General features: G+C 35.8%; 5 protein-coding genes across 5 annotated transcripts; 2 read left to right on the top strand and 3 right to left on the bottom strand.

Annotated features, from left to right (window-relative positions):
- Nucleotides 1–2,504: 2,504 nt before the first annotated feature.
- Nucleotides 2,505–7,317, bottom strand: MONOS_475 (uncharacterized protein). The gene has a single exon (XM_067874846.1). The coding sequence runs from the start codon at nucleotides 6,969–6,971 to the stop codon at nucleotides 2,964–2,966; it is 4,008 nt and encodes a 1,335-aa protein (XP_067733864.1). The 5' UTR covers nucleotides 6,972–7,317; the 3' UTR covers nucleotides 2,505–2,963.
- Nucleotides 7,318–8,071: 754 nt separating this feature from the next.
- On the bottom strand, nucleotides 8,072–13,493 carry MONOS_473fu474 (putative serine threonine-kinase dyrk2). Its single transcript, XM_067874835.1, has 4 exons — nucleotides 13,472–13,493; nucleotides 13,322–13,388; nucleotides 13,177–13,248; nucleotides 8,072–13,065 (listed from the first exon to the last, which is right to left on the bottom strand). Exons 1-4 carry the CDS (start codon nucleotides 13,472–13,474, stop codon nucleotides 8,327–8,329), a joined length of 4,881 nt encoding a protein of 1,626 aa, XP_067733863.1. The 5' UTR covers nucleotides 13,475–13,493; the 3' UTR covers nucleotides 8,072–8,326.
- A 270-nt stretch (nucleotides 13,494–13,763) lies between these two features.
- MONOS_472 (uncharacterized protein) lies at nucleotides 13,764–16,650 on the bottom strand. Its single transcript, XM_067874814.1, has 2 exons — nucleotides 16,559–16,650; nucleotides 13,764–16,503 (listed from the first exon to the last, which is right to left on the bottom strand). The coding sequence occupies exon 2, from the start codon at nucleotides 16,412–16,414 to the stop codon at nucleotides 13,997–13,999; it is 2,418 nt and encodes an 805-aa protein (XP_067733862.1). The 5' UTR covers nucleotides 16,415–16,503; nucleotides 16,559–16,650; the 3' UTR covers nucleotides 13,764–13,996.
- Nucleotides 16,651–16,664: 14 nt separating this feature from the next.
- On the top strand, nucleotides 16,665–18,330 carry MONOS_471 (uncharacterized protein). Its single transcript, XM_067874806.1, has 4 exons — nucleotides 16,665–16,909; nucleotides 16,970–17,052; nucleotides 17,111–17,489; nucleotides 17,630–18,330. Exons 1-4 carry the CDS (start codon nucleotides 16,681–16,683, stop codon nucleotides 18,178–18,180), a joined length of 1,242 nt encoding a protein of 413 aa, XP_067733861.1. The 5' UTR covers nucleotides 16,665–16,680; the 3' UTR covers nucleotides 18,181–18,330.
- Nucleotides 18,331–18,491: 161 nt separating this feature from the next.
- On the top strand, nucleotides 18,492–22,485 carry MONOS_470 (putative Ubiquitin-conjugating enzyme E2 S). The gene is made up of 2 exons (XM_067874795.1): nucleotides 18,492–19,411; nucleotides 19,690–22,485. The coding sequence occupies exons 1-2, from the start codon at nucleotides 18,500–18,502 to the stop codon at nucleotides 21,913–21,915; spliced, it is 3,138 nt and encodes a 1,045-aa protein (XP_067733860.1). The 5' UTR covers nucleotides 18,492–18,499; the 3' UTR covers nucleotides 21,916–22,485.
- Nucleotides 22,486–22,654: the final 169 nt, after the last annotated feature.

The raw sequence follows: 22,654 nt of genomic DNA, 5'->3' as shown, positions 1-22,654 counted from the left end.
AAAAGAACAAAAAGGTTTGATTATTTTGGAAAATTAATTACCGATGAAGAATTTTTAATAGAATGGAAAAAAGAAAAGGATGAAAGAAAAGAGTCAATAAATGAAGAAAAAGATAATGAAGAAATTGAAAAGGCTTTGTTTGAAGATGAAAAACCGAAAAAAAGAAAATTCAACCCATTGAAAATTTTAAAAGATGATTTTTCTGATGATGAAAAAAAACAAAGAAATACTCGAAAAATTGTCAAACGAGAGCTTGTTGATTATATTTATTATTAATATTTTTTTGGGAAAAAAAACGAAATAGGAAATTCTTTATAAAAAGTCGCAAATGTTTAATTTTCAAATAAATCAAAAAAACATATTTTAATCAATATTTTGTTTGCACTCACGAAACTTCACCAAAACGGAAGATATATTTTGACAATGCTATTTCACGCATTCCTGTGAAGTTGTATGAGCGGGAACTGAAATTTGAGCCAAATAAGAAATAATTGATTTATTTGAAAATTAAACATTTGCGACTTTTCTGTAAAAAATTACCCAAATCAATCCACAACACATCAAAATAAATTTTTTTAATTTTTGTTCGGGTTTTCATGTTAATATTTGGGTTTAAAAATCACCCTGTTCATTGAATTGATCATTAACTTAATGCTTTTCCAGCGAATATATTTATCAAAAGTTAAAATCATCTATAGCTTATATACAACATTTCTTTTTAATAAGTTGAACTAATTATTGACATTTGCAACTTATTTTTAAATATTTGGGTGATCATTTTTGGGATCATAACTTTTTTCGGGGTATAAATTTATATCAAAATTTTAATTTTTATGGAGAGAAATTATTCTTTCAAAAGAAAAAAAAGTGTGATAATTGTTTAAAATAACGATGTCTGAGATTATATTCATCAAAAAATTGTCTTATAACGAAGTTTTGACTTTTCTATGTTTGTTTTTCGATATTAAAAGTGAATTCTCAGACCGAAATTTTTGATTGAAAAAATATGGATTCAAAAATAATTACACAAATATTCCCATGTCACACATTTTTCAAAAAACATGATTTTCAGGGAATATATGGGGAAGAATATTTTCCTTCAGGCATTTTCATTGTTATGCAATGCACTTTTCATTGACTTTTTGAGAACAAAAAACACAAAAAAAAATGTGTCGATTTTTTAAAATTCGTGAAATGACACAATAATTTTTGATTTGATTTCAACGATGCCTGTTTAAGGATATGAAAATCAAATTCATTTTGAACTCTGAGAATGCCAAACAAAGTTATGAGTGAAACAATTTTTTTGTGCTTTGTGCAAAAAATGCATGAAAGTCCGTATTTTGCCCCATATCCCTTTGTTTAAAAATTTAATGAAATGATATTTAAACACTATTTTAAAGAAACGATTTTTGAATGAAATAATGATTATTTATATGCACATGTTCAGTAATTTGAATTACAAAAATTGACAAATGCTTTCTTCTCTATACAAAATGGGTGCTTGTTTTTGATATCCTATTATTTGAATTTGATTTTCCGAATGAAAATTTGCGTTGAATATGAATTAATGAACACCTAATTTCTATCTCCCATTTGTTGAAATTTTTGCTATGAATCAATCTCAAACATTGGCTCTTAAAAGAAATGCAAAACAATTTTTATTAATAAAAAATATTTTCAGCTAAAGACAAACAACCTTTCAAATATCAATACACCAAAAAAAGTTATGACTTGGGTAATTATTTTTGAATCTATATTTTCTCCATCAAAATTTTCAGTTTTTGAATTCGCTTCGTATATTAATCTATTAACTCTGTGAAGTTTAAACCACTTTGAAAAAAATACTTCGTGAAAGATTTCTCGAACATTATTATCTCGAACAATTATTATTCATTTTTCTTTTGAATGAATAATACCTTTCCAATGAAATAAAGCCTTTAAAGAATCAACACTTCGAAAAAAGTTATGAATTTAAAACCAATCACCCATTGCAAAAATAATCACCCACTTCTTTCAAATGGGACAAAATATTTCACTTCATGCATTTTCATTGAAAAATTATGCACTTTTCATTGACTATTTTTAAATCAAAAAAACACAGTGAAAATAAGTTCGTTTTTGACACTCGTTAAATGACACAATATTTTTTTTGTTTTGATTTCAATGATAACTGTTTTCAGTTATGAAAATCAAATTCGTTTTGAAATCTGAGAAAGAGAAATAAAGTTTTGAGCGAATCAATTTTTTTGTGCTTTGTGCAAAAATAGCTTGAAAGTCCGTATTTTCCACCATATAGTTTTCCGAAAAAAAAAAAAAAAAAAAAAAAAAAAAAAAAAAAAAAAAAAACTGATAATAAATATTTGAATCAATTTTAAAAGCATTTACAAATATCATTATTGTTTTAAAATTTATCACATGAAATCCTTTATTACACAACAAATTATCAATATCACATTGAACTTCTTGAGATTCTTTTAAATGATGAATAAACATTTATTGGTGATAAATCAATATGACCGTTTCTCTAATTATTGTTGTTTTGTGGTATGCGTTAACTAGACAGTTTTGTGAAGAATATTAGAGTGTAAAAACAATGCAAAACAAATTCAGTACTCAAACAAGCACAGCTAAACTCTATGTTATAAGGGATTGATTCTAAGAGTCGAATAAAAAAACAACACTACTAGATAAATGACTTGAACTCAAATTAACACGTTTAATTACAAATGAAGTCAAAATAAAATTCAGCAAATTACAAATCAATTCTCATTTTGAGTAAAATTCATAAAAAAAAAAATTCATAAAAAAATATCAAAAACAATGAAAAAAAAAATCCTTTTCAGAAAATTAAAACCACAAACGAATTAAAGATAATGCTCGCTCAAAAACAAAATTCCGTATATTTTTGTAATATTTTTCTTCTCTTTCTTTTTATTTTTCATTTTTTAAAATCTCTGAAATTACTCGACAAGATGCGACAATTTCGAAAAATCTTCAAATCCAGGATTATATACAGGAGTTGGAGACAACGAATTGCTGTTCATAACCTCAGTTTGAGGCAAATCTTCAGTGTTTGGCAAAACTGTTGAGTTTTGAGGAGCACTAGACGTGCTGATTGGTAAAGGCGGAGGAAGCCCCGCAATGCTTTTCTGTGAGGCAAGCATCGACGGAAACTGCGTCTGTGCTGCTGCCAAGTTCAAATCTCTGGCTGGCTGGTTCATTGTTTCAGTAAATGCCGGTGGAGATGGCATCACAGGAGGCAGCGGCAGAGGCATACTGCTCACAGAACTTGGAGGAGGTGCTGCCTGAGAACGATACATCGAATTTCCCTGTGGAAGCTGAGACTGAGATTGCTGAAGAAACTGAGAAGCTTGCTGTGAATGAGCATTATTCACCTGAGGCTCCTGGTTTTGTCCGACGGGAGCAGGCAGAACTTGAGAGTTGCTCATCTGCAAAAAAGAGCTTTGCTGCGATGGCGGAGGCATCTGGCTGTTTTTCATTTGATTTTGAACCAGCTGTGTTGATAGCATTCTCTGCTGGAAGGCAGTCAGCTGACCTGTTTGTGACAAGCTCACTTGAGTAGGAGGCGGAGGCGGAAGAGCCGTCTTTGCGAATTGAGACACGTTCATTGTAGATCCAATCATAATTGGTGATGGAAGCGGAGAGGGAGAAATGTTATTTATCTGCTGCACTGGGAGAGACATATCTTTCGAGACTGCATATTGCGACTGAGAAAGCGGGTTAACATTCACAACTCCCAACGCCAACGGAGGAGGGGGTGGTAATTGTTGCGTGACAGTCATAGGAATCACAGGAACACTCGAAAAAGGCATCGCAGAAGGAGGAACTGAAGTTGCTGGATAAGCAACAGAAGCAGACTGCACTGTATATGCAGGCGCAGGTGGAGGTGGAAGAGCTGCAACTGTTGTCTGGGAAACATCCATCATTTCCACCGAGTTAAGCTGTACGTCTCCTTCGTCTTCTCGACTGGACATTCTCCTTCTTCTGTCTCCTTCGCCTCCGTCGCCTGACCCGCTGCTCTTCTTTCTCTTTGCTATAAAAACAACCAGAATGACTATCACTATACACAAAAGAACTGTGCAGCCAAATGCAATGCAGATGATCGTTCCAATGCTCAGCTTTGTTCCCTTTGTCGTTCTGTCGTTGTTAGTAGGCGTGGTGTTGTTATTTTTGGGTTCATCCGGATCATCTGGCTCAATTGGTGGATCATCAGGCGGAGGGTCTGTACGGAAATCCGAAATGGTTAAGACAAGAGATAGATAATCTTCTCCAGAGTAAGTCGACGAAGGATAATAAAGCCGAAGCACAACATTTTCAATTTTCCTTGGAAATAGATTGTTTGGCAAAGCAAAAGCATTTCGTAACGATTGAGGCTGATTAGAAGATGAGACCGAAGACGAATCGAAATAACTGTTAGAAACACTCTCATTTCCATAAAAATAATGCGAAGCCTTTTTCGCACTGTTGTGATTGGAAAAAGTCAAATGAGAAGTCCAGTAGTATGATGAATCACCATTTTCTGAGGATTGAGACTGCGAACCCGAAGAAGAAGAAGAAGAAGAAGCGCTTGAAGTTGAGCCCCAAGAATTATTTTTGGGTATGCCAAGAGAGAAATATAGAGAACAAGGAATAAGATATTGCCCCGACACTTCTAACTCAGCGCTTTCATTTTCTTCAATTGTCAGTGTAGCTGTTGTTATCTCGGGTGAGTAAAACACATCGTGATTATTCAAATCTGAGCCAAACAACGAGCAGCCATTAGAATTTATCCAGAGTGGGCTGGCGTTGGAATTAGAGCTCAGATCATCCAAATTCATCGACTTTCCACTTGCAGTTTGTGATGAATAAGAGCTTTTGTACACAGTAAGGCCTTCTAAGAAAATGGAGCCATCACCATCACAATAAATAGACCTGCAAAATGGCCTGAAAACGGTTGACTGATCTTCCAATTGGTTGATGATAACTTCGTTAATATCAACCGAAGAATTGCTGACAACGATTGCATGGTCATAAGAATAAGCAAAATAACTGCTGTTGATCTCCAAAATAGATTTGTTCAAACTAATGATTCCTTTAGTCGCTCCACAGACTGAATATGAATCACCGTCCATATCCAAAGCTTTTTCTTCATTTAATGTGGGAAGATATGCATCATTAAAAGCTGCTTCATTTCCGTTTTTCAGGCTATTATGCTTGTTATAATTGAGCTCTCCATAAAATGTACATTGCAAGATTGTGGCTTCGCTATCCGTCATCGAAATAAAAGACTCCATCCCGCGTGAATAATAACTGGAATTCGCACCAAGTATTTTAAAAGTGACGTGATCGAGAAAAAGATAAGAAGATTTCACTGTAAAAATAATTTGGCTAAGAACATATGAACAATTCCAGTGTGAGTTAAAATCAACATAAGTAGCAACCATTCTTGACCCATTTACAACATTAATCAACGAAATCGTTGAAAAAGAGTTTGGAACGATAGTGACGTTACCGTTTGCCACAGACCCTTTATGGCTACCAGATAAAGATGACAAAGAAGAAGCAAAAGAAGAAGAAAACGGATCCCCACCGGAAGTTTCCATAGCAGTGAAAACTTCTGTTGTCTTGTCATCAGGGAAAACAATCACATTTTTTTCAGATATTGTGATCGAATTTTCAAAATAATTATCATTGGAATGAACTGGAACGTACACATAGTCATTTATGGATGGAGTCACGTTTTGTTTTTGTGTAATACTCTCAATTGCACTGTACAGAGAATAACAAGGAGTATCTTTTGATCCGCAATTTACCAAGGATGAGTGGGGGTTCGATGGATTAACATAAACAATTGAATGAATCCAAAAACTACAGTCAGTGTAATTAACGATAACTCTATTGTCGGACAGAGAATTAGAACGGCACATAGAAACACACGACCGATCCAGCCATAAGGACATATTCTCATAGTACGAATTTGAAGGATAATAATTGGTTAGATCCACCGCCAAATCATCTCCGTAAGTTGATCCTGCATAATTGTTCAAGAACTCACAAAAGGTGATATTCGGCTTATAATATGTTATAGAATAAGACGATTGCTTCGGAGTGAAGCAAATGCCCCCTCCAAAATCTGAATAACCACTATAACAGGAGCAATTGTCAAACGTATTTTCGACAATCGACATGGATGAAGAAAAATGAGTTAATAACATTCCTCCTCCACTGTGGTTGCTTTTACAGTCCTTGCAAGTGACATTATTTAAAACAACAGCAACCCCTTCACTAATGTATACTCCTCCTCCTCCATACAAATTTCCTTCCCGACTCTTAGATAAAGATGATTGTATTTTCACATTTTGCAAAATAAATCGTTTTGAATAAGACTCTCGTATAGTTCCCCCAGAATAGTAAGCAGAACTGTTTTTAAAATTTGTGTTGTTTATTTGTATTAAAGTTGCATTATAAGTGTATATCGATCCACCATCTCCGTTGGTCGCCAAACAATCTGAAAATTCGCACAAATTAAGAGTCAAGTTGCATAGTGGATTTGCATGTATAGCTCCACCACTGGAGTAAGAAGTATACAACGAACTGAAGATGTAGTCGGTATAGTTCACTGTTCCTGTGATGGTTTGGCGAGAATTAACATAAACCGAATTACACGCATTGCTAATCGATCCATTTTGAAAAGATGCCTGAATATTTTCTCCATGCATCGAGAAAAGAGCTCCTTCATGAGAATTTGGGCATCTATCAAACATACAATTAGTAACAGTTAAAAAGCGCATTTCACATCGTTCCGAGCGTTTTTCAGGTAATTTTTTCAACTCACTTTTTGATGTGATGTTAATAAAAATCACCTTATCTATTAATGATCTAGAAATTTCAGAATCATATAAAAATGATGATTTCATCTGAAGTTCCATTGACGTAAATTTTGAGTCCGCGATTGCAACAGTGTCCATTATATTGTTAGTGTAAATTAAGCATGAATATGTTTTCTGAAGATTCAAATTTTCTAAAGTTAAGTTCGATATTTTGAGTTTTCCTTCATCAGTCTGAAAGAATGGAGAAGTATTTTCTTCATAACGAAGAGTAACGCAACTTAATTCAGCTATACTTTTCTGTGTCACGTAAAATAACGCGTTGTAATTTTGTGCAACCAGAATACATGAATGAAAGGATAAGGAAGAATTCCGCTGTAAAAACAATTGCTTGTCTCTAATATTTACAGTGCACCCATCGGCTAATTTATAGCTCGTTTTAAGTTGACAAAATACAAGGGTGTTTATTAAAAAAATATACTTTAACGCACAAGACAGCAACATAAACTTTTGATTTAATTATATAATAATGGTTATAAACATAATTTATAATTATTTATATAGTTATTCAAGCTTTGAACCAATGTGAGCTTTACGGAATTTTTGCAAAATTTCTAATGATTTTTGTTGAATAATTATCAGTAATAAAAAACATATTTTGATGTCAAAAATCGAAATACTTTTATTCTTGTGTTGTATTTGCTGTTTTGAATTTTATTTAGAATTTTAACAAATAAAATATCGAATTTATGCTTTATATCAGATTTACAATCGAATGATTATACGACGCGTACGACATAATTACAAATGATATAAATTTATGGAATCTACATTATTAATCGAATCTGTTGATAAATTTGTCATTTTTCTGTCATTTTCAAAAACTCAAGCTTGAACTTGAATTTAAAAATTTCTGTAAAGTAATTTTTGCATTTACTGATTAAAGCATGTTTATCACTTCGACGAATAAGTTACAATTTTTTTTATATAAATATCAAAAGAACAAGTGCGCAGAACGAAAATGTGGAAATAATGCTATTTGCAATAAGAAATCTGCTTTTTATTTAGCATTTTAATAGTAATGCGCCTGTTGGAGCAATCAAGTTTTAAAAATCAATAAATGTTAAATAACGAACAAGTGATGATTGTATTTACTTTTCAAGAAAAAAATGTTGACCAGAGTTAACTTTTTCACCAATTTCTGATTTGATTAACCATAAATTAATTATAAAAAAATTTCATTTTTTGGTGATGCAATAAATATTAAAAAGTTTAAATTAAGAGAGAAATAAAAACTACAGTTTATCAATTGAAGTGAATTCAAGTACTCAAAATAGATTTATGAAGAAAGTCAGAAATAGTATCAACAAAAGAATCATACAAAATCAATATGTATAATCAAATATGACATGAGTTGTTTCAAAGAAAACTGAAAAAATGTTTTTTATTTTATTTATTATTTTTTATTTTTTTCTCCCCTCAAACATTTCCCCAATTCATTTCTCGTTCTGTGGATACTTCACCTGGAACCACGGGTGCCTCAGCGCCTCCTCCGCGCTCGGCCGGAGCGACGGGTCGACAGTCAGCAGCCGCGCCACGAAGTCCACAAACAGCATGTCGTCGGTGCCCAGCCGGTGCATCAGGTTCGTTTCCTTCGGCAGGACATAGTGCAGCCCCACTTTCTGTCTTCGGCTTTTCAATACCCTTCTCACCCGGCGCTTGTGGCGCTTGCGATGCTGGTGATTATGACTATGTTGATTATGATGTGAATGCCCTGGTTTCGAGTCGATTTTGATCCCGAATTCGTCTCTTTCGTCGTCGTAGTCTTTGTTCACGGCATCTGCAAGCTCGTCTTCCTTGTCTGCTTCTTCTTCATCATTCTCTTCCTCATCTTCATCACCATCCTCCTCCTCTTCCTCTTCCTCTTCCTCTCCATCCTCTTCAAACTCCTCCTCCTCTTCCTCGTCCTCTTCCTCGTCTTCCCCTGCTTCCTCTAAATCTTCCTCTGTAATCATCTCATACAGATTTCCTGAATGTGTGAAGTAGCGTTTCCTGTACTTGCACTCCCTCAAGAACGACTGTGGTATGTCTCCTGTGATCGCAATGACCCTTCCCAGCAGCGTCTGCAGCGACTCATTCAGAAACAGCACTCTCCCTGTCAGCATCTCTGCAATGATACACCCAACACTCCATATGTCAATCTTTCTTCCATACGGTCTGCCCAGAATCACCTCTGGAGCACGATATGAACGCGACTGGGTGTAAAACGTGAGCGCATCACACACAAAACAGGAAGAGCCGAAGTCGATGATCTTCACCACACACGGGTCGATCGACGCAATCAGGATGTTTTCAGGCTTCAGATCACAGTGCATAAGCCCAATGGAATGCAGAAATGCAAGCCCTTCCAGAATCTGCCGCGCAATCAGCTGCAGCCGGGGTATGTTGAAGTAGTTGAACCGCGCTTTCAGCTCTCTCAGACGCACAATGTATTCAGCTTCCCGCCGCTCCACATACGCTGCCTCGTCCTCAAACCCTTCCTCAAGCAGCTCGTCAACCAGCTCGTCTTCCTCCAGAAAGTCTTCCTCGTCTTCGTCAGCATCTTCTTCTCCATTAATAGCTCCATACAAGTTATCAACCGCTCCTTCTCTCTCTCCTTCTCCTTCTCTTCCCCCTTCTCCTTCTCCTTCTGCACCAATCGCAGCTCTTGCACGCTTCATCTTCCCTTTCGCCTCCTCCGTCTTCTGTATCAGCTCCAGCTTCTGCTGAATCCTCTCCTTCCGCTCCTCGTCCTCTGCAATCATCATCTCCTTCAAACCCTTCTCGATGTTATGCTCCACTTTCTGCTGATAGTCATACAGATTGTTTCCCAGCAGCTCACACACAATGAAAAGATGCTCTTTGTAGTAGAAGTAGTCCCGCATCTGCACCATGTGGCACTTGTCTTCTCTATCGTGGCCGTTGATGTACGAAAGCAGCTTGATCTCATCCACCGACTGGTCAAAGTACTTCATCTCCTTCGTCACTTTCATGCACAGCCGCTCCTGCCTTTCTCTGTCAAAACACTCAAACGCCACAGAAAACGCAGCTGTGTTCAGATACCGCACCACTTCGTATCTTCCCCCTATCACCATTCCTGGTGTGCATATCTGCGATTCTTCATCGGGTACTGGCTCGTCGTTGAAAGGGGAAGACGAGGAGGAGTCGGAGGAGAAAGGGTCGATGGAGCCTGTGGAGAACGGGCAGGAGATGATCTTCAGGTTCATCACCATCAGAGAGTCTGAGGAGCAGAAGGGGCAGGTCTGGGTGGAAGAAGAAGAGGAAGAGGAGGAAGAGGAAGAAGAAGAAGTTGGTTGAATTGAAGAAGAAGAAGATGATGAGGAAGAGGAGGAAGAAGCAGAAGCAGAAGCCGAGTCAAAAACCGAAGTGGTTAAGTGAGCATTGTTTGTTGTATGTTTTGCAGCAGATGAAGAAGTAGAGAGAGAAGAAGAAGAAGAAGAATTATCTGTTTTTTCATTGGCAGCTGGTTCTATTGAAATATTTGCATTAACATTCGAATTAGCATTTGCCTTTGCCTTTGCCTCTTTTCTTCTGATTTTCTCTTCTTTGATCCATTTCTTTCTTTTCGCTTTGTTCTTTTTCCCTTTCAAGTTCTCAGGAACAATTATGTCTTCATCGTCTTCATCAGTTTCTTCGGTTGCATCTTCATTTTTGTCTTCTTTTTGATTTAATTTTTCTTTTTCTTTCTCTTTCTCTTTCTCTTTTGCTTTTTCTCCTCCTTTTTTTGAGTCTTCTTTTGTTTTTTCCGATTTTTCTTGTTTTTTCTCGTCTTTCTTCTTATCATTAGCATTTCCCTTATTTTTACCTTTCTCTTTCTCTTTTTTTGCATTTTGTTTCTCTTTCTCTTTCTGCAATTTCTTCTCTTCCTTCTTCGTTTTCTTATCATTTTGCTTGTTTCCTTCCTTTTTCCCCTCTTCTTTTCCTTTCGTTTTACCTTTCTCTTTCTCTTTCTCTTTCTCTTTTCCTTTGCCTTTCTTCGCATTCTCATTTTCTTGTTGTTTGTCTTTCTTTTTCTGATCTTTTTTCTGCTCACTCATTTTTTTGCCTTCTTTTGAAGAATTTTCTTCTTTTTCTGCTTTTTTGGCTTCTTTGCTGTTTTGATTGGAATTGCTATTCTTTTGCAAGTTTCCCTCTTTCTTACCCTCTTTCGCTTCATTATTTTTTGAATCATTTCCTTTCCTTTCCTGTTCCTTTCCTTTCTCCTTCTCCTTCTCTCTCTCTCTCTCTTTCTCCTTCTCCCTCATTTTCTCCTTCTCCTTCTCCTTCTCCTTCTCCTTCTCCTTCTCCTCGTCCCATATCTCCCCATCCACAAGGCACCTCCCTTTCCTTCCCCTCAGCCACACCGCCGGATGCTTCGGCAGCTCAAATTTTTTATAGACAAACTCTGAATCAACATCAAACTGTGCGTCGTTGTGCGGAAGAGGAAAAATAATTGGCGCGGAAATTGAGCGAGAGGCAAGAAAACTCTGAAGAGAAAAGGGGTCTGAGAGGAATTCAGCGAGCTGCTCGGAGGAAAGAGATGAAGGAAACAAGGAGGAGGAGTCGGAATCGGACTCGGGGGGAAGAAGAGGATTATTATTATTATTGGTATTATTGGTATTATTAACATCACTGGATAATTTCTCTATTCTTTCTCCTTCTCCTTCTCCTTCTCCTTCTCCTTCTCCTTCTCCTTCTCCTTCTCCTTTTGTTGCTGTTGCGGTTATTGATGCTGCTGATGATGCTGTTGATCGCCTTTCGTCTCTTCTCTTCTTTTGTGGAGTTGTACCTTCTTCTTCTTCATTACCATCTTCATCTTCTTCGCTGTCATCATCATACATCTGAAAATGATTCTTCTTCAATTCCCGTTCATCTTTTTCGTGTTGAATTGCCTTTTCTCCCTTTGAATTTTCCTCAATTCGATCATCATTGCCTTCTTCAAGCATTTTATCAGCACATTTTTTGTCTTCTTTTGATTCACTGTGTTTTTGATCATTGCTTCTCTCTTCTTTCACTGCTTCAGTTTGATTTTCCTTTTCTCCCTTTTCAATTGAAGAATCTTCAGTTGATTCCTTCGCTTTGTTAACACAATTCTTTTGCATTTGCTCATTCGAATGAGACGACTCGTTCGCTTTTTCATCTTTGCAGTCATCGCCTTTCTTCTCTTTCTCGGCACATTCATTCATTTCTTCTTCTTCTTCTTCTTCTTCTTCTTCTTCTTCTTCTTCTTCTTTTTCTTTTTCTCTCTTCTCTTCTTTTTCGTTGTTCTTGTTACTTCCTTCTTTGGACGCTGCAGTATCAAGAGAAGATGATGACGACGAAGAAGAAGCTGAAGAAGAAGAAGATGATGATGAAATCGAATCAGAATGTGATGCGTTTTTTGTGAGTGATGTATCAGCAGAAGGCAGTTGATGAGAAGATGAAGATGAATCAGATGGTTGCGGATGAGAAATCCCAGAGGGATCTGTTGGCTCTGAAGAAAGCTGAGCATCTGGTGAAGAAGAGGCAGAAGAAGGAGAAGAAGATGCTTCATGAGGTGTGGTTGAAGAAGATGAGCGCATTGATTTGTCAGAGACATTCGAGTATTGTTCCTGAAGTGGCCGCGGGATGTTCGCATCGTCTCCGTCTTCCATCACAACCGTGTCGTCTTCGATTTTAACTTTGCTCGTCTGGAAATCAGGTGCATCTGCTTCCTTTGCCATCAAATCAATTGTGGATGACAGATTATTATCCGATTCTTGATCCAATGCCCCGTCTCTGCTTTCTTGCAGTCTGCCTTTAAAATATTCCTCTTTGGCTTCTATTTTGGTACGCGCCATTTCGCTGATTCCTTCCGAAAAATGCAGAATTTCCTTTCCACGTTTCCATCTCTCAATCTCATCAACCAATGAAGCATCATTTTCGTATTCGGCTTCAGTATCAAGTTCGTCATTCTCGAACATGTTCATCTTTTCTGCTTTTAGCGAACGAAGCTGTTGTTCTCGTTCATCTGGGCTTAACCTCAATAAAGTTTCAATCTGTGAAAGTGTCATTTCTGGAAGTGCTGGCTCATCACCAATTGTTTCAGAAGAGGAACGGCAAGGCAGCGTAAATGGAGGCTCTGCTTGACATGAATCTTGCTTTTCTGAAAGTTTGGCAAGAAGTAATTTATCGTAGTGATACTCATATAACTCAATTTCTTCTCGAGATGGGATATCTAAATGTTTTACGAATAAGATTGGTTAAATAAATTGTAATTGAATGATGCAAGTTAAAAAAATAAATTAAAATTAAAAGATTAATGGAGAAAAATGAATGCAATCAATACCATGAAGATGCTCGTGAGGAACAAGAACTTTTATCATTCCAAGATCATCATCGTTTTTCCATGTATCTTTTGCTATTTAAAATTTATAAAAATAATTTATATTGTTTGAAGTTAGTTAATAAAGAAAATATATATGCCATCAAACTATCTTTCCACAGTCTAGGAACTTGAGGCCAAATTTTCAATGATTCAAGCAGAGAATCAATTTTTTCCTTTAAAAACAATTAAACAAAAAGAAAAGAGAAACAAAAATGAAAGAGTTTCCTTTTAAGCAATTCAAATAAGTGTGTGAAACCATCCTCTTTTGAATCTTAAATCCTAATGAAGGGAAAAAGAAAATTTTTTATGGAATCACTTTTGCATAGGCAATACTTTTCGTAAGATAATAAAATAAAACATTATAGTCGTGCAAAACAAGAAGGATTATTAACAACAATTTTTTGTGCAAAAATTTTTTCTGTATTCTTTTTTATTGTTTGATTGCTTTTTATTCCATTTAACAATGACTAAAACTTCCAAAGTGCGAAAACATACTCTGCATGATTATGCAAAAACATGAATGTTCAATAAATGTAGAAAGGAGCATTCAAACAATTTCAACATTTCACTTTTTCAAACGTCTGCAAGTAAATTCAAGCAAATTCGCAGTTTCAGTTAAAAAAATAAACATTTATTAAATTGAGAGTATGATACAAAAAAGTACTAAAGCAATTATAGTAAACACAAGCTGCTCTTAGCTGTCCATAATACACATTCAAAAAAATTTTTTTCCTGAGTCACTATTTTTTTATTCAATTTCCTCATATTGATTTGATAGCTTTTATGAATCTTCCAGAGCTTCCAACTTTGTTTTACTCTTTCCTTTTTTCCCTCTTCTTTGTCTTTTTAGTGCTGGAATCCACACATCAAAGCTCCAAGTGAACTTTCGTTGTGGTGGGGTCTTTTTATACTTCCTCTCTTCCATCAGTTCCCTTGTCTTCAAATATTGAAAGCGAAGCTCATTTATCATGTTCCTTGTTGTCCTTTCATACAACAAATACTTGTCATCTCCAGCCAAATCAAATGAAGAGTCGCTCTTGAAGATCTTGTAGTAATAACACAGACTCAAAATGCAAGGCACACATTCAAAATCATCAAAAGTAATTTGCTTCGATGGCTCGTTGAAAAGTGGCTTTGATTTGGAGCAGCAGTATTCGGGTTCTGTAAACATTTCCAGATAAAGTCGATCTTTGAAAGGATGAGATAGAAAACTACAGATATTCTCATTGAAGTTGGAGCATTCCTTTCTTTCGTTAGCTTGAAGTTCCTTCCCCATCTTTGTTTCCTCGTTCTTTGAATAAAATTTCGTTGTTTTTATCAACCCAGAATTGCCAAAAATGTTTCTTGACGAAAACAAACCTGAAGGATGCGTCAGACGAATCATGTTTCCTCTGACTACTTGTCGAGTGGGATACTGTTCAGAACAAATGAGATTCTTCGACTGCAACAGAGGAGAAACACCTTCAACACAACAAGCTGTCAATGAGCTGCCCAATCGCTCTGCTGTTGCTTCTTCACACTTTGTATCAGGAAAAGAATACGGAGAAACATCGATGGGCGCATCCAGCTGGAGATGATGATCCTGAAAGACGGATATTTCCTTGAAATCATCTGAATTGGCCTTGATCAGAGTGTATCTTGCTTTCTTTTCAGTGTTTTGCACCACTTTCATCTTTTTCGGGTCAAACTCTAACCCACTGCAGCATTGCCCCTTCTTTTGCAGCTTCTCGTATTCTCTTTTAACGCTCATAAAAAACCTGCCCGCAGCCGTAAGACTCTTTTCTATCTCTTCTTTCTTCATCTTTTCTTCCTTCTTTTCAATCAGCTGCTTCAGCTCCTGAATCCCCACTGAGTCAAACTCTTTCCTTTCCTTGATGTTTGTCTCTTTGCATCCTCCCTCTTCTATCTCATTCCGTTCCTTTTGAACTGTGTCTTTGCCATTTGCTTCTGTTTCCTCTTCTTTCTCTCGCAGAAGTGTCCTCAGTTCTTCTATCGTTTGATCTGAAAACTGTTCCTGCTCTTCTTTCTCACCAACACTTTTCTCGCTTCTTCGCTTGGCTGCTTCCCACATCTGCCTCTCTTCCTCGTTGTTGTTCCATTCTTTTTCAACCCAGACTCCAAATATCTTTCGAAACTGAATTGCCTCTTTAATTTGCGCCTTTACTATTCTCCTTCGTGACATTTGTTCTTCAAGAAAAAGATTATCATCATCGTTTGTGCCAGAAGCACCAAAGCTCTCAGCAAGGCTGCAATTTCTGTCAGCGTATTGTGCTCCGACTGCTATTGAGTCTTCATGTTGCCATTTCTCTTTCAGCTCGTCCATCCGAAGATTTAATAAGTCCGTGCATTTTTCTCCTCCAACTTCGACAACAACATCTCCGCTCACTTCGCTCTGCAAAGTCAAGCTAGGCCTCCACTTTATGACATCTCCTGCAAGTGCTTCTGGAGATTCGCACGACGAACTAATTGAAGATGTGCTCAACGAATGCAAAGATAAACTAGCTTCATCGGACTTTCTTTCTTCACTCATTCCTCCCTGCTCATTTCTTGATTTCCAAATTGTTTTCCCTTGCTGTTCTTCACGTACCAATAATCGTTTGCTTAAATCCGATACAAACCCGAACGGTGCAACTGAACGCTCAGGTCCAAATACATTCCTTTTCAACAAATTTTGCCAATCCGTCGAACCTTCCTTTTCCTGAGTAATAAACCGTTCTTCGTTTTTGGTTCCAATTCCGCAAATATTTGATATCTTTGGAGAGCTAAAGTGCATAATTAGCTTTGAGTTTTGAATTCCCCAGTTTCCAGAGACTTTTGAATCATCACTTTCTCGTATGTCTTCTTTCTTGTTTGGCTCCAGTTGTTTCAACTTCATAGAAAAGTTCAATATTTGGTCTTTCTCAAGGAACGTGCCATCATCTGTGTACAACGTATTCTTATTCCATGATTGTGCAAACCTATCTGCAGCACCATGTGCTACACTTAAAGAAGTCTCTTTAAGCTCAAAAGGAAGAGAAGACAGCTTCGACTGCTGCACAGACGGACAGTAACTTGAGCAATAAATTTGTTGTTCTGCTTTTCCAAAATTATTCAATCTATGTGCTCCTCTACTCCCAGTTAACGTTTCCGGTGACGAAGGATGGATTTCGCTGTCAGACAAAGTTGAGGTGGAAAAAACCTTCAAACAGTTTGCTTCCATCACATGTTTTGTGGTGTTCGTCTTGATGCTTCTTTTGCAATTCTACAGTTAAATCCAACGAATAAATAGGAATCAAGTTTTCTTAAATCCTTCAAACACAAAAATAAAGCATAAATAATGCATAATAACTTCAAAAATACATACTCACAGATTATAGCACAACTATTTTAATTAATTAAATGTCTCAAAGCAAAACTTTCCTTTTTGCGAAACAAAACCTAATTTTTCTCTGCTTTGTGGAATTTCTAAAGGGAAGATCAACTCAAATGGAATCTGGAGAAGAGACCAAAAAGCTTTCAAATGATGAGCTCCTTGTTGCATTGGGAGTCAAAAAGATGCCAGATGTTGAGTGGCATAAGATAAAACTCATTGACGTTCTAAAGAAGACCGCACAATTCCTTCAAACAAAAATAGAATCTGATAAGGAGGAAGAGGCAGAAATAATTATAAAAAATGCAATTGAAGGAAAATTTGAAGAGGAAAAAGAAAAAGAAGGTTTGGGCGTGCAGTCTTTTAAAATTTTGACGTTGTCATTTTTTGTTAAAAATATAATAGAATCTCTGGAAGATGAAAAGCTTGATATAACTCTTGAAGACCTTGAAGCATTTGAATCGAAATTTAAAGAATACATAGACAATGTTTGATATTTATATTCAATGTTTATGCTTCATTTTCTGATTAATTTTTTTCTTAAAGGAAACCGAATCATTGAAACAAATATGCAAAAGAGCACGGAGTCTATTTTTAGAAAAAGAGTCAAAAAAAGAAGACACAAAAAAAGAAAAAGAATCATCAGAAGATGATGAAAAAAAGGAAAAAAAGGAAAAAAAAGACAAGAAGGAAAAGAAGGATAAGAAATCTAAAAAGGAAAAGAAAGGAAAGAAAGACTCAAGTAGCGATGATGACGATGACGACGATGATGATTCTGACAGTGACGATGACGATGATAGCAGTAGCGATAGCGATAGTGATGACAGTGATGACAGTGATGACGATGACAGCGACAGTTCAAGTTCAGATTCAGATTCAGACGATAAGAAAAAGAAGAAAAAGAAGGACAAGCTTAAAATTGGAAGTTTGAACATTTTTTTATTAAAGCTTTTACGTGCTAATGCAATTTTTATTTTATTTTATTTTATTTTATTTATTTGTTCACTTAACTATTTCTATTGCAAAAATATTGCTTCTAATTTTCACAACATCTGCGAAATTTAGAACTTCAATTACTTTGGGACAAGTTCGCAGGGTCGACTGTGACTATCAAAAAGAATGTGGCCACATGGAATTATCGCACATCTACCATGATTGTGACAGCAAAGCCAGTGAAGAAAGCAGTCTGGAAATTTGAGGTGGTATTAAAGAATCAAATAGGTGGTTCATGGACTCCAGTGATTGGACTGTGCGCGTTCCCCAACAGTCGTTCAATGACTTCGTGCTTTGGATATGATAGTGTGTCCATAGCGTACTACACCACGGGAATAATCTATCAGAACAGCTCGTCGGTTTCTGGAAACGAAACTTATACAGACGGAGACCGCATCACTGTTGAAGTTGATCTCAAGCCGAAAAAGAAAGGAAAAGAGAGGGTCATCTTTTTCAAGAACGGAAAGAGGCAGCCTGTGACATATGTTGGCATCCCGAAGGAAATTAAATTCGGAGTCGGCGCCGGAAACTCTGGCGGTACTGTTACAATTGTGGAATCCAAGAAGCTGAAGAAAAGTTCGTACAAGAAGAAATCAACTGATATTGAACGCACATGGATGTAATGCCGAAAGCTTCATGGTTGAATATTTATTCAATCAATGAATTTATTTTGAAGGCAAAGTTGGGGCCTTTTTTATTTCTATGTTTCTTCTTCTTTTTTTGTGTTTGCTAAACATGAAAATAAAATCAAAAAAATATACATTTTCTAAAAATCTAATTTTAATAAGCTAAAAACTTTTAATAAAAGGCATTTTTCTCCTAAAAAAATTATTACTTATTGAAGTCAATTGCATTCATTGTTGAATAATGAGAACTATTTGAATATATTATTGGATGCAATTTTTGATGAATATTCTTTATTTGTAAAATTGGTTATGATCAATGGAATCAGATAATTCATCAAATTCTGATTCTGACAGCGACAGCTCATCCTCAGAAGATTCTATAGATGAGCGACTGAAAGAATTTCAAAATTCTGAGCGTCCTAAAATGGTGATTCATCCTTCTTTAAGAGGGAATTATGCAACGTATGAATCATTTTTAAATCTTCTCACATCTTCGTTGCAAGAACCTCCATCAGTTGAAAGGAACAGCGTATTGTATGAATTGGAATGCATTATGAAAGGTGATGATGATTCAGACTCGCTACGTGTTGAAGGAGGAGGATTTGTTCAAGATGGAATGTTTTCCAATGAACCTTCAACTATTGAAGTTCATCAAGAGAATGAGCATCTTGTTTTTGAAGAAGAAGAAGATGATGATGATGAAAAAGCAACTTCTAGCAAAGAAAATCTGTTGGACTCAATGAATGAAGAATCTGGAAAAGAATGTGAAAGTTTATCGAGTGAAAACTGTAAATCCAACAACGAAATTGCTCAAGCAGGATTTCCGTCAAATTTTGTTTCAAGGGCAGATAAAAAATTTTTAACGAAACGTCATTCTTCAGAAAAATTAAAAGCCAAAAACATTAAAAAAAAGGAAATAAATCTTCCTCCAGAACTTATTCATTATTACCGTCAACGGCACTATTTATTTTCACGATTTGATGAAGGAATACAACTTGACAATGAGTCATGGTATTCTGCAACACCAGAAGCAGTTGCTATTCACCAAGCACAACGTCTTCGCTGCGGTGTTATTCTTGATCCGTTTTGCGGATGTGGAGGGAACGCCATTCAATTTGCCATGACTTGCGAACTTGTGATAGCTGGAGATATTGATCCAGTTAAAGTAGAAATGGCAAAACATAATGCTAAAATATATGGAGTTGATGATAGAATAGAATTTTTTGTTGTATGCACTTTGCAAAAATAAATATTTGAAAATGAAATTTAAATTTTCATTTTTATTTTAAAAAGTTTTTTTTTCTTTTTTTGAAGCACAATTTGTTTGCTTTTTCAATTTATTAATGCAATTTTATTATCTTATTATTAAATTTATAATCTATATTTATTCCTAATATCCATTGCTTCGCTTTTCTTTCATCATCTGCATTATTTTGTTTCCTATTTCTTTCTTTCTTTCTTTCTTTCTTTCTTTCTTTCTTTCTTTCTTCTCCTTTATTATTCCAGGGAGATTTCATGGATCTTGCGCGGGCAGGCACTTTTGAAGGGCGGCACATTGATGTGATATTCATGGCTGCACCGTGGGGCGGGATTGGGTATCAGGGAGACACAGATGTACAGAAGGCGAAAAAACAGAGAGAGAAAGAGAAGAAGAAAGCGCAGACAAAAGAATGGAGAAGGAGGAAGAGAAGAGAACTGGCACAGCTTCGAAAGGAGAAGCTGAGAAAAGCCGTGGAGGAGAAAAAGGATGAAATGATTCAGATAAAGGAAAGTGGAGAAAGCAGAAGTGTTAGTGGAGAAGATGGATTTGACACAGAAAATTGCAAAAAAGAGGGTAATGAAAATGAAAATGAAGAGGAAGAGGAAGAAAATGATGATGATGATGATGATGATGATGATGACGATGAAGATGATGACGAAGACAGAGACGATGAAGAAGAAGATGATGATGATGAAGATGAAGAGAAAGAGGAAGACGAATCAATAAAATTAGCAGAAATCAAAACGAATGCCAAAGAAGAAACTATTGATGAGGATACCAAAGAAACTGAGATTGAAATTAAAGAGCAAAAACAAGTTGAGCAAGAAAAAGAATGTACGCTGACAGAAGAATTGGCTAACTCTGATGTTTTTGATAAAAAAACAGTTGAAACGAATAATCAACTGAATGTTAATGAGAATGCTGAAGAAAAAGAAAAAGAGAAAGAGAAAGAAATTAACATTGAAATGGACAAAGAAACAGAAACAGATAAAGATGGGGAATCAGTTTCCAATCAGTCTGCAAGAGCTTTGACTTCTTCAACAGCTTCTTCAGACGAACTTTCAACCGAGAATTCATCATCATCATTATCAACTTCTTCTTCTTCTTCCAATGCTTCTTCTACTTCTACTTCAATTACTTCTCCAACTACTTCTTCACCCACTCAGCCAAAACTTCAAACAAACTACTATTCCCTCACAAGGCAGATGAAGCCAGCTTCTGCTTATCTTCTCTTTTCGCTTGCCGCTCGCATCACATCAAACATCGCCTTCTGCCTGCCCCGCAACTGCCGCTTCGAAGACATCTGGGCGATGGACAAAGAAGCCCAGAAGTTCGCTGAGAAGGAAAAAATGGAGACAAAAGATGAAAATGTCTTTGTCTCAGAAAATAAAAATGAATTGGAGATGCAGAATAACAATGAGGAGAATCAAAATACATTGCAAAATCAAAAAGATTCGGAACTTTCTGAAAGTGTTAGTGAAAATTGCATTAATCACAAAGAAGATGAAGCACAACCTCGAAATCTGATTCATTTGGAGATTGAAGAGAACTTTGCTGATGGATCTTCAGTTTCGTCTTTTTATTCTGCTGAGTCGCCCGTTCCGCTTTTTGTGTCGAAGTACAACGACAATGAAATATTTAGAAGATCAAATTCACAGTTATCATCAACATCAACATCATCATCATCATCATCATCTTCTTCTTCTTCTTCTTCTTCTTCTTCTTCTTCGAATGAAAAAAGTATTGAAGATGCAACAAATGAAACCAACAATCAGCAATGTGAGACAAACATGGAATCTTCAGAGTCATATTCTTCAATCAACTTAGATAATTCTTCTTCTTCTTCTTCCTCCTCTTCTGCTTCTTCTTCTTCTGTTTCTCAGCCTTCAAGAACTTATGTTCCAAAGATGTTAACAGCATATTTTGGTCCGATGCTTCCTGGTTCCTGGACAAAGGAGAGGGAGGATTGGGAGCAATATTCTTGGGACTATGTTTGGTCGCAGGTTTGGAAGGAGAAATGGAAAGATGGAGACGGAGATGGAGAAGGAGAAGAGGAGGAAGAGGAGGAGAAAGAAGAAATTGAAGAGAAGAAAGAAGATGATGAACGCGAAGATGAAAGCGAAGACGAAGACGAAGATGACAATGACGATACTGATGATAGTGATGACAGCGATGATAGCGAAGATAGTGATAGCAGTGATAGCAGTAATGATAGTGATGATGATGATGATGGCACTGATGATGGCACTGATGATGATGAGAAGGAAGTGGAAGAAAACAAAGAAGATAAGAAAGAGGAAGAACACAAAGAGGAAGAAGAGAAGGAAGAGAAGGATACCAATGATAACAAAAAATGTGATGAAGGAGACGAAAAGCGTGAAGAACACGAAGAGTGCGAAGAAGGTAACATGAAGGATTCAACAGAAAAAGAAGGCGAGGAAAATAAAGAGATCAGTATGGACAGCGAATAATTAGCATATGCCACTTTTTTTTTTATGTTGAATTGTAAATTATAAAAATTTGCTTCTTTATTTTATTTTATTTTATTTATTTTTTATTAAAAATAATCTTCAGAAATACAAAAAGAAAGAACTTCAATTGCATTTGTGACAATCGTAAAATGATGAAAATTTAAATAGAATCAATGTTTGCGAAAGGGAAGAGCTTTTCAATCACTAAATGATTCACTGGAAATAGAATGTGAATGAATGAAACTCATCAGACTATTCATTCTCTCAGTCTGATTATTTCATTCATTCATCGGACTATTCCTTGATTGAAATTTTAAGTACAAATTTAATGATAAGATAAGGAATTTTTGATTTAAAATAAAGCTTATTTTGAAGATTCTTTAATGCAAATTAGATTCAATGCGGGAAAAAGAATTCCGTGAATAACATCGACTCGATAATATGTTTCCATTTTCATGATACGTAGAAGACTGCATTTGCTATCATTTTCAGTTTTCAATTGAAATTAAAACAAAATTAATATTTCTTTTTAAAAAGCTTTCATGAGTCAAATCAACTTGAAAGCGAAAATAAATAATCTGTCATTTGTTCTAAATTTTAATTAAAAAGCAAAATCTTCAAAAACTTTCCATTGAACGTATTCAAATTTGAAAAAAAATTTCTTTTTTAATAAACAAAAAGAAAAAATATAACACTATTTCAAACAACAACAAAAAAAGCAATTTATAAGGAAATAGAT

The sequence above is a fragment of the Monocercomonoides exilis genome (assembly GCF_001643675.1).
Source record: "Monocercomonoides exilis strain PA203 chromosome Unknown scaffold6-2077815, whole genome shotgun sequence".
In the NCBI taxonomy this organism is placed as follows: Eukaryota; Preaxostyla; order Oxymonadida; family Polymastigidae; genus Monocercomonoides; species Monocercomonoides exilis.
Note: the sequence above shows the minus strand (reverse complement) of the source record. Positions and strands in the feature narration are given on the sequence as shown.

Excerpts from the sequence above, each read along its gene's own strand:
- MONOS_475 (XM_067874846.1), bottom strand. The coding sequence starts at position 6,971 with ATGGACACTGTTGCAATCGCGGACTCAAAATTTACGTCAATGGAACTT.
- MONOS_473fu474 (XM_067874835.1), bottom strand. Across the intron at positions 13,249-13,321 it reads TCCTAGACTGTGGAAAGATA|CAAAAGATACATGGAAAAAC; the intron begins GTTTGATGGCAT and ends AATTTTAAATAG. Across the intron at positions 13,066-13,176 it reads TCCTCACGAGCATCTTCATG|ATATCCCATCTCGAGAAGAA; the intron begins GTATTGATTGCA and ends TAAAACATTTAG.
- MONOS_472 (XM_067874814.1), bottom strand. The coding sequence starts at position 16,414 with ATGGAAGCAAACTGTTTGAAGGTTTTTTCCACCTCAACTTTGTCTGAC.
- MONOS_471 (XM_067874806.1), top strand. The coding sequence starts at position 16,681 with ATGGAATCTGGAGAAGAGACCAAAAAGCTTTCAAATGATGAGCTCCTT. Across the intron at positions 16,910-16,969 it reads AGAGGAAAAAGAAAAAGAAG|AATCTCTGGAAGATGAAAAG; the intron begins GTTTGGGCGTGC and ends AAAATATAATAG. Across the intron at positions 17,490-17,629 it reads GGACAAGCTTAAAATTGGAA|AACTTCAATTACTTTGGGAC; the intron begins GTTTGAACATTT and ends TGCGAAATTTAG.
- MONOS_470 (XM_067874795.1), top strand. The coding sequence starts at position 18,500 with ATGGAATCAGATAATTCATCAAATTCTGATTCTGACAGCGACAGCTCA. Across the intron at positions 19,412-19,689 it reads ATAGAATAGAATTTTTTGTT|GGAGATTTCATGGATCTTGC; the intron begins GTATGCACTTTG and ends TTATTATTCCAG.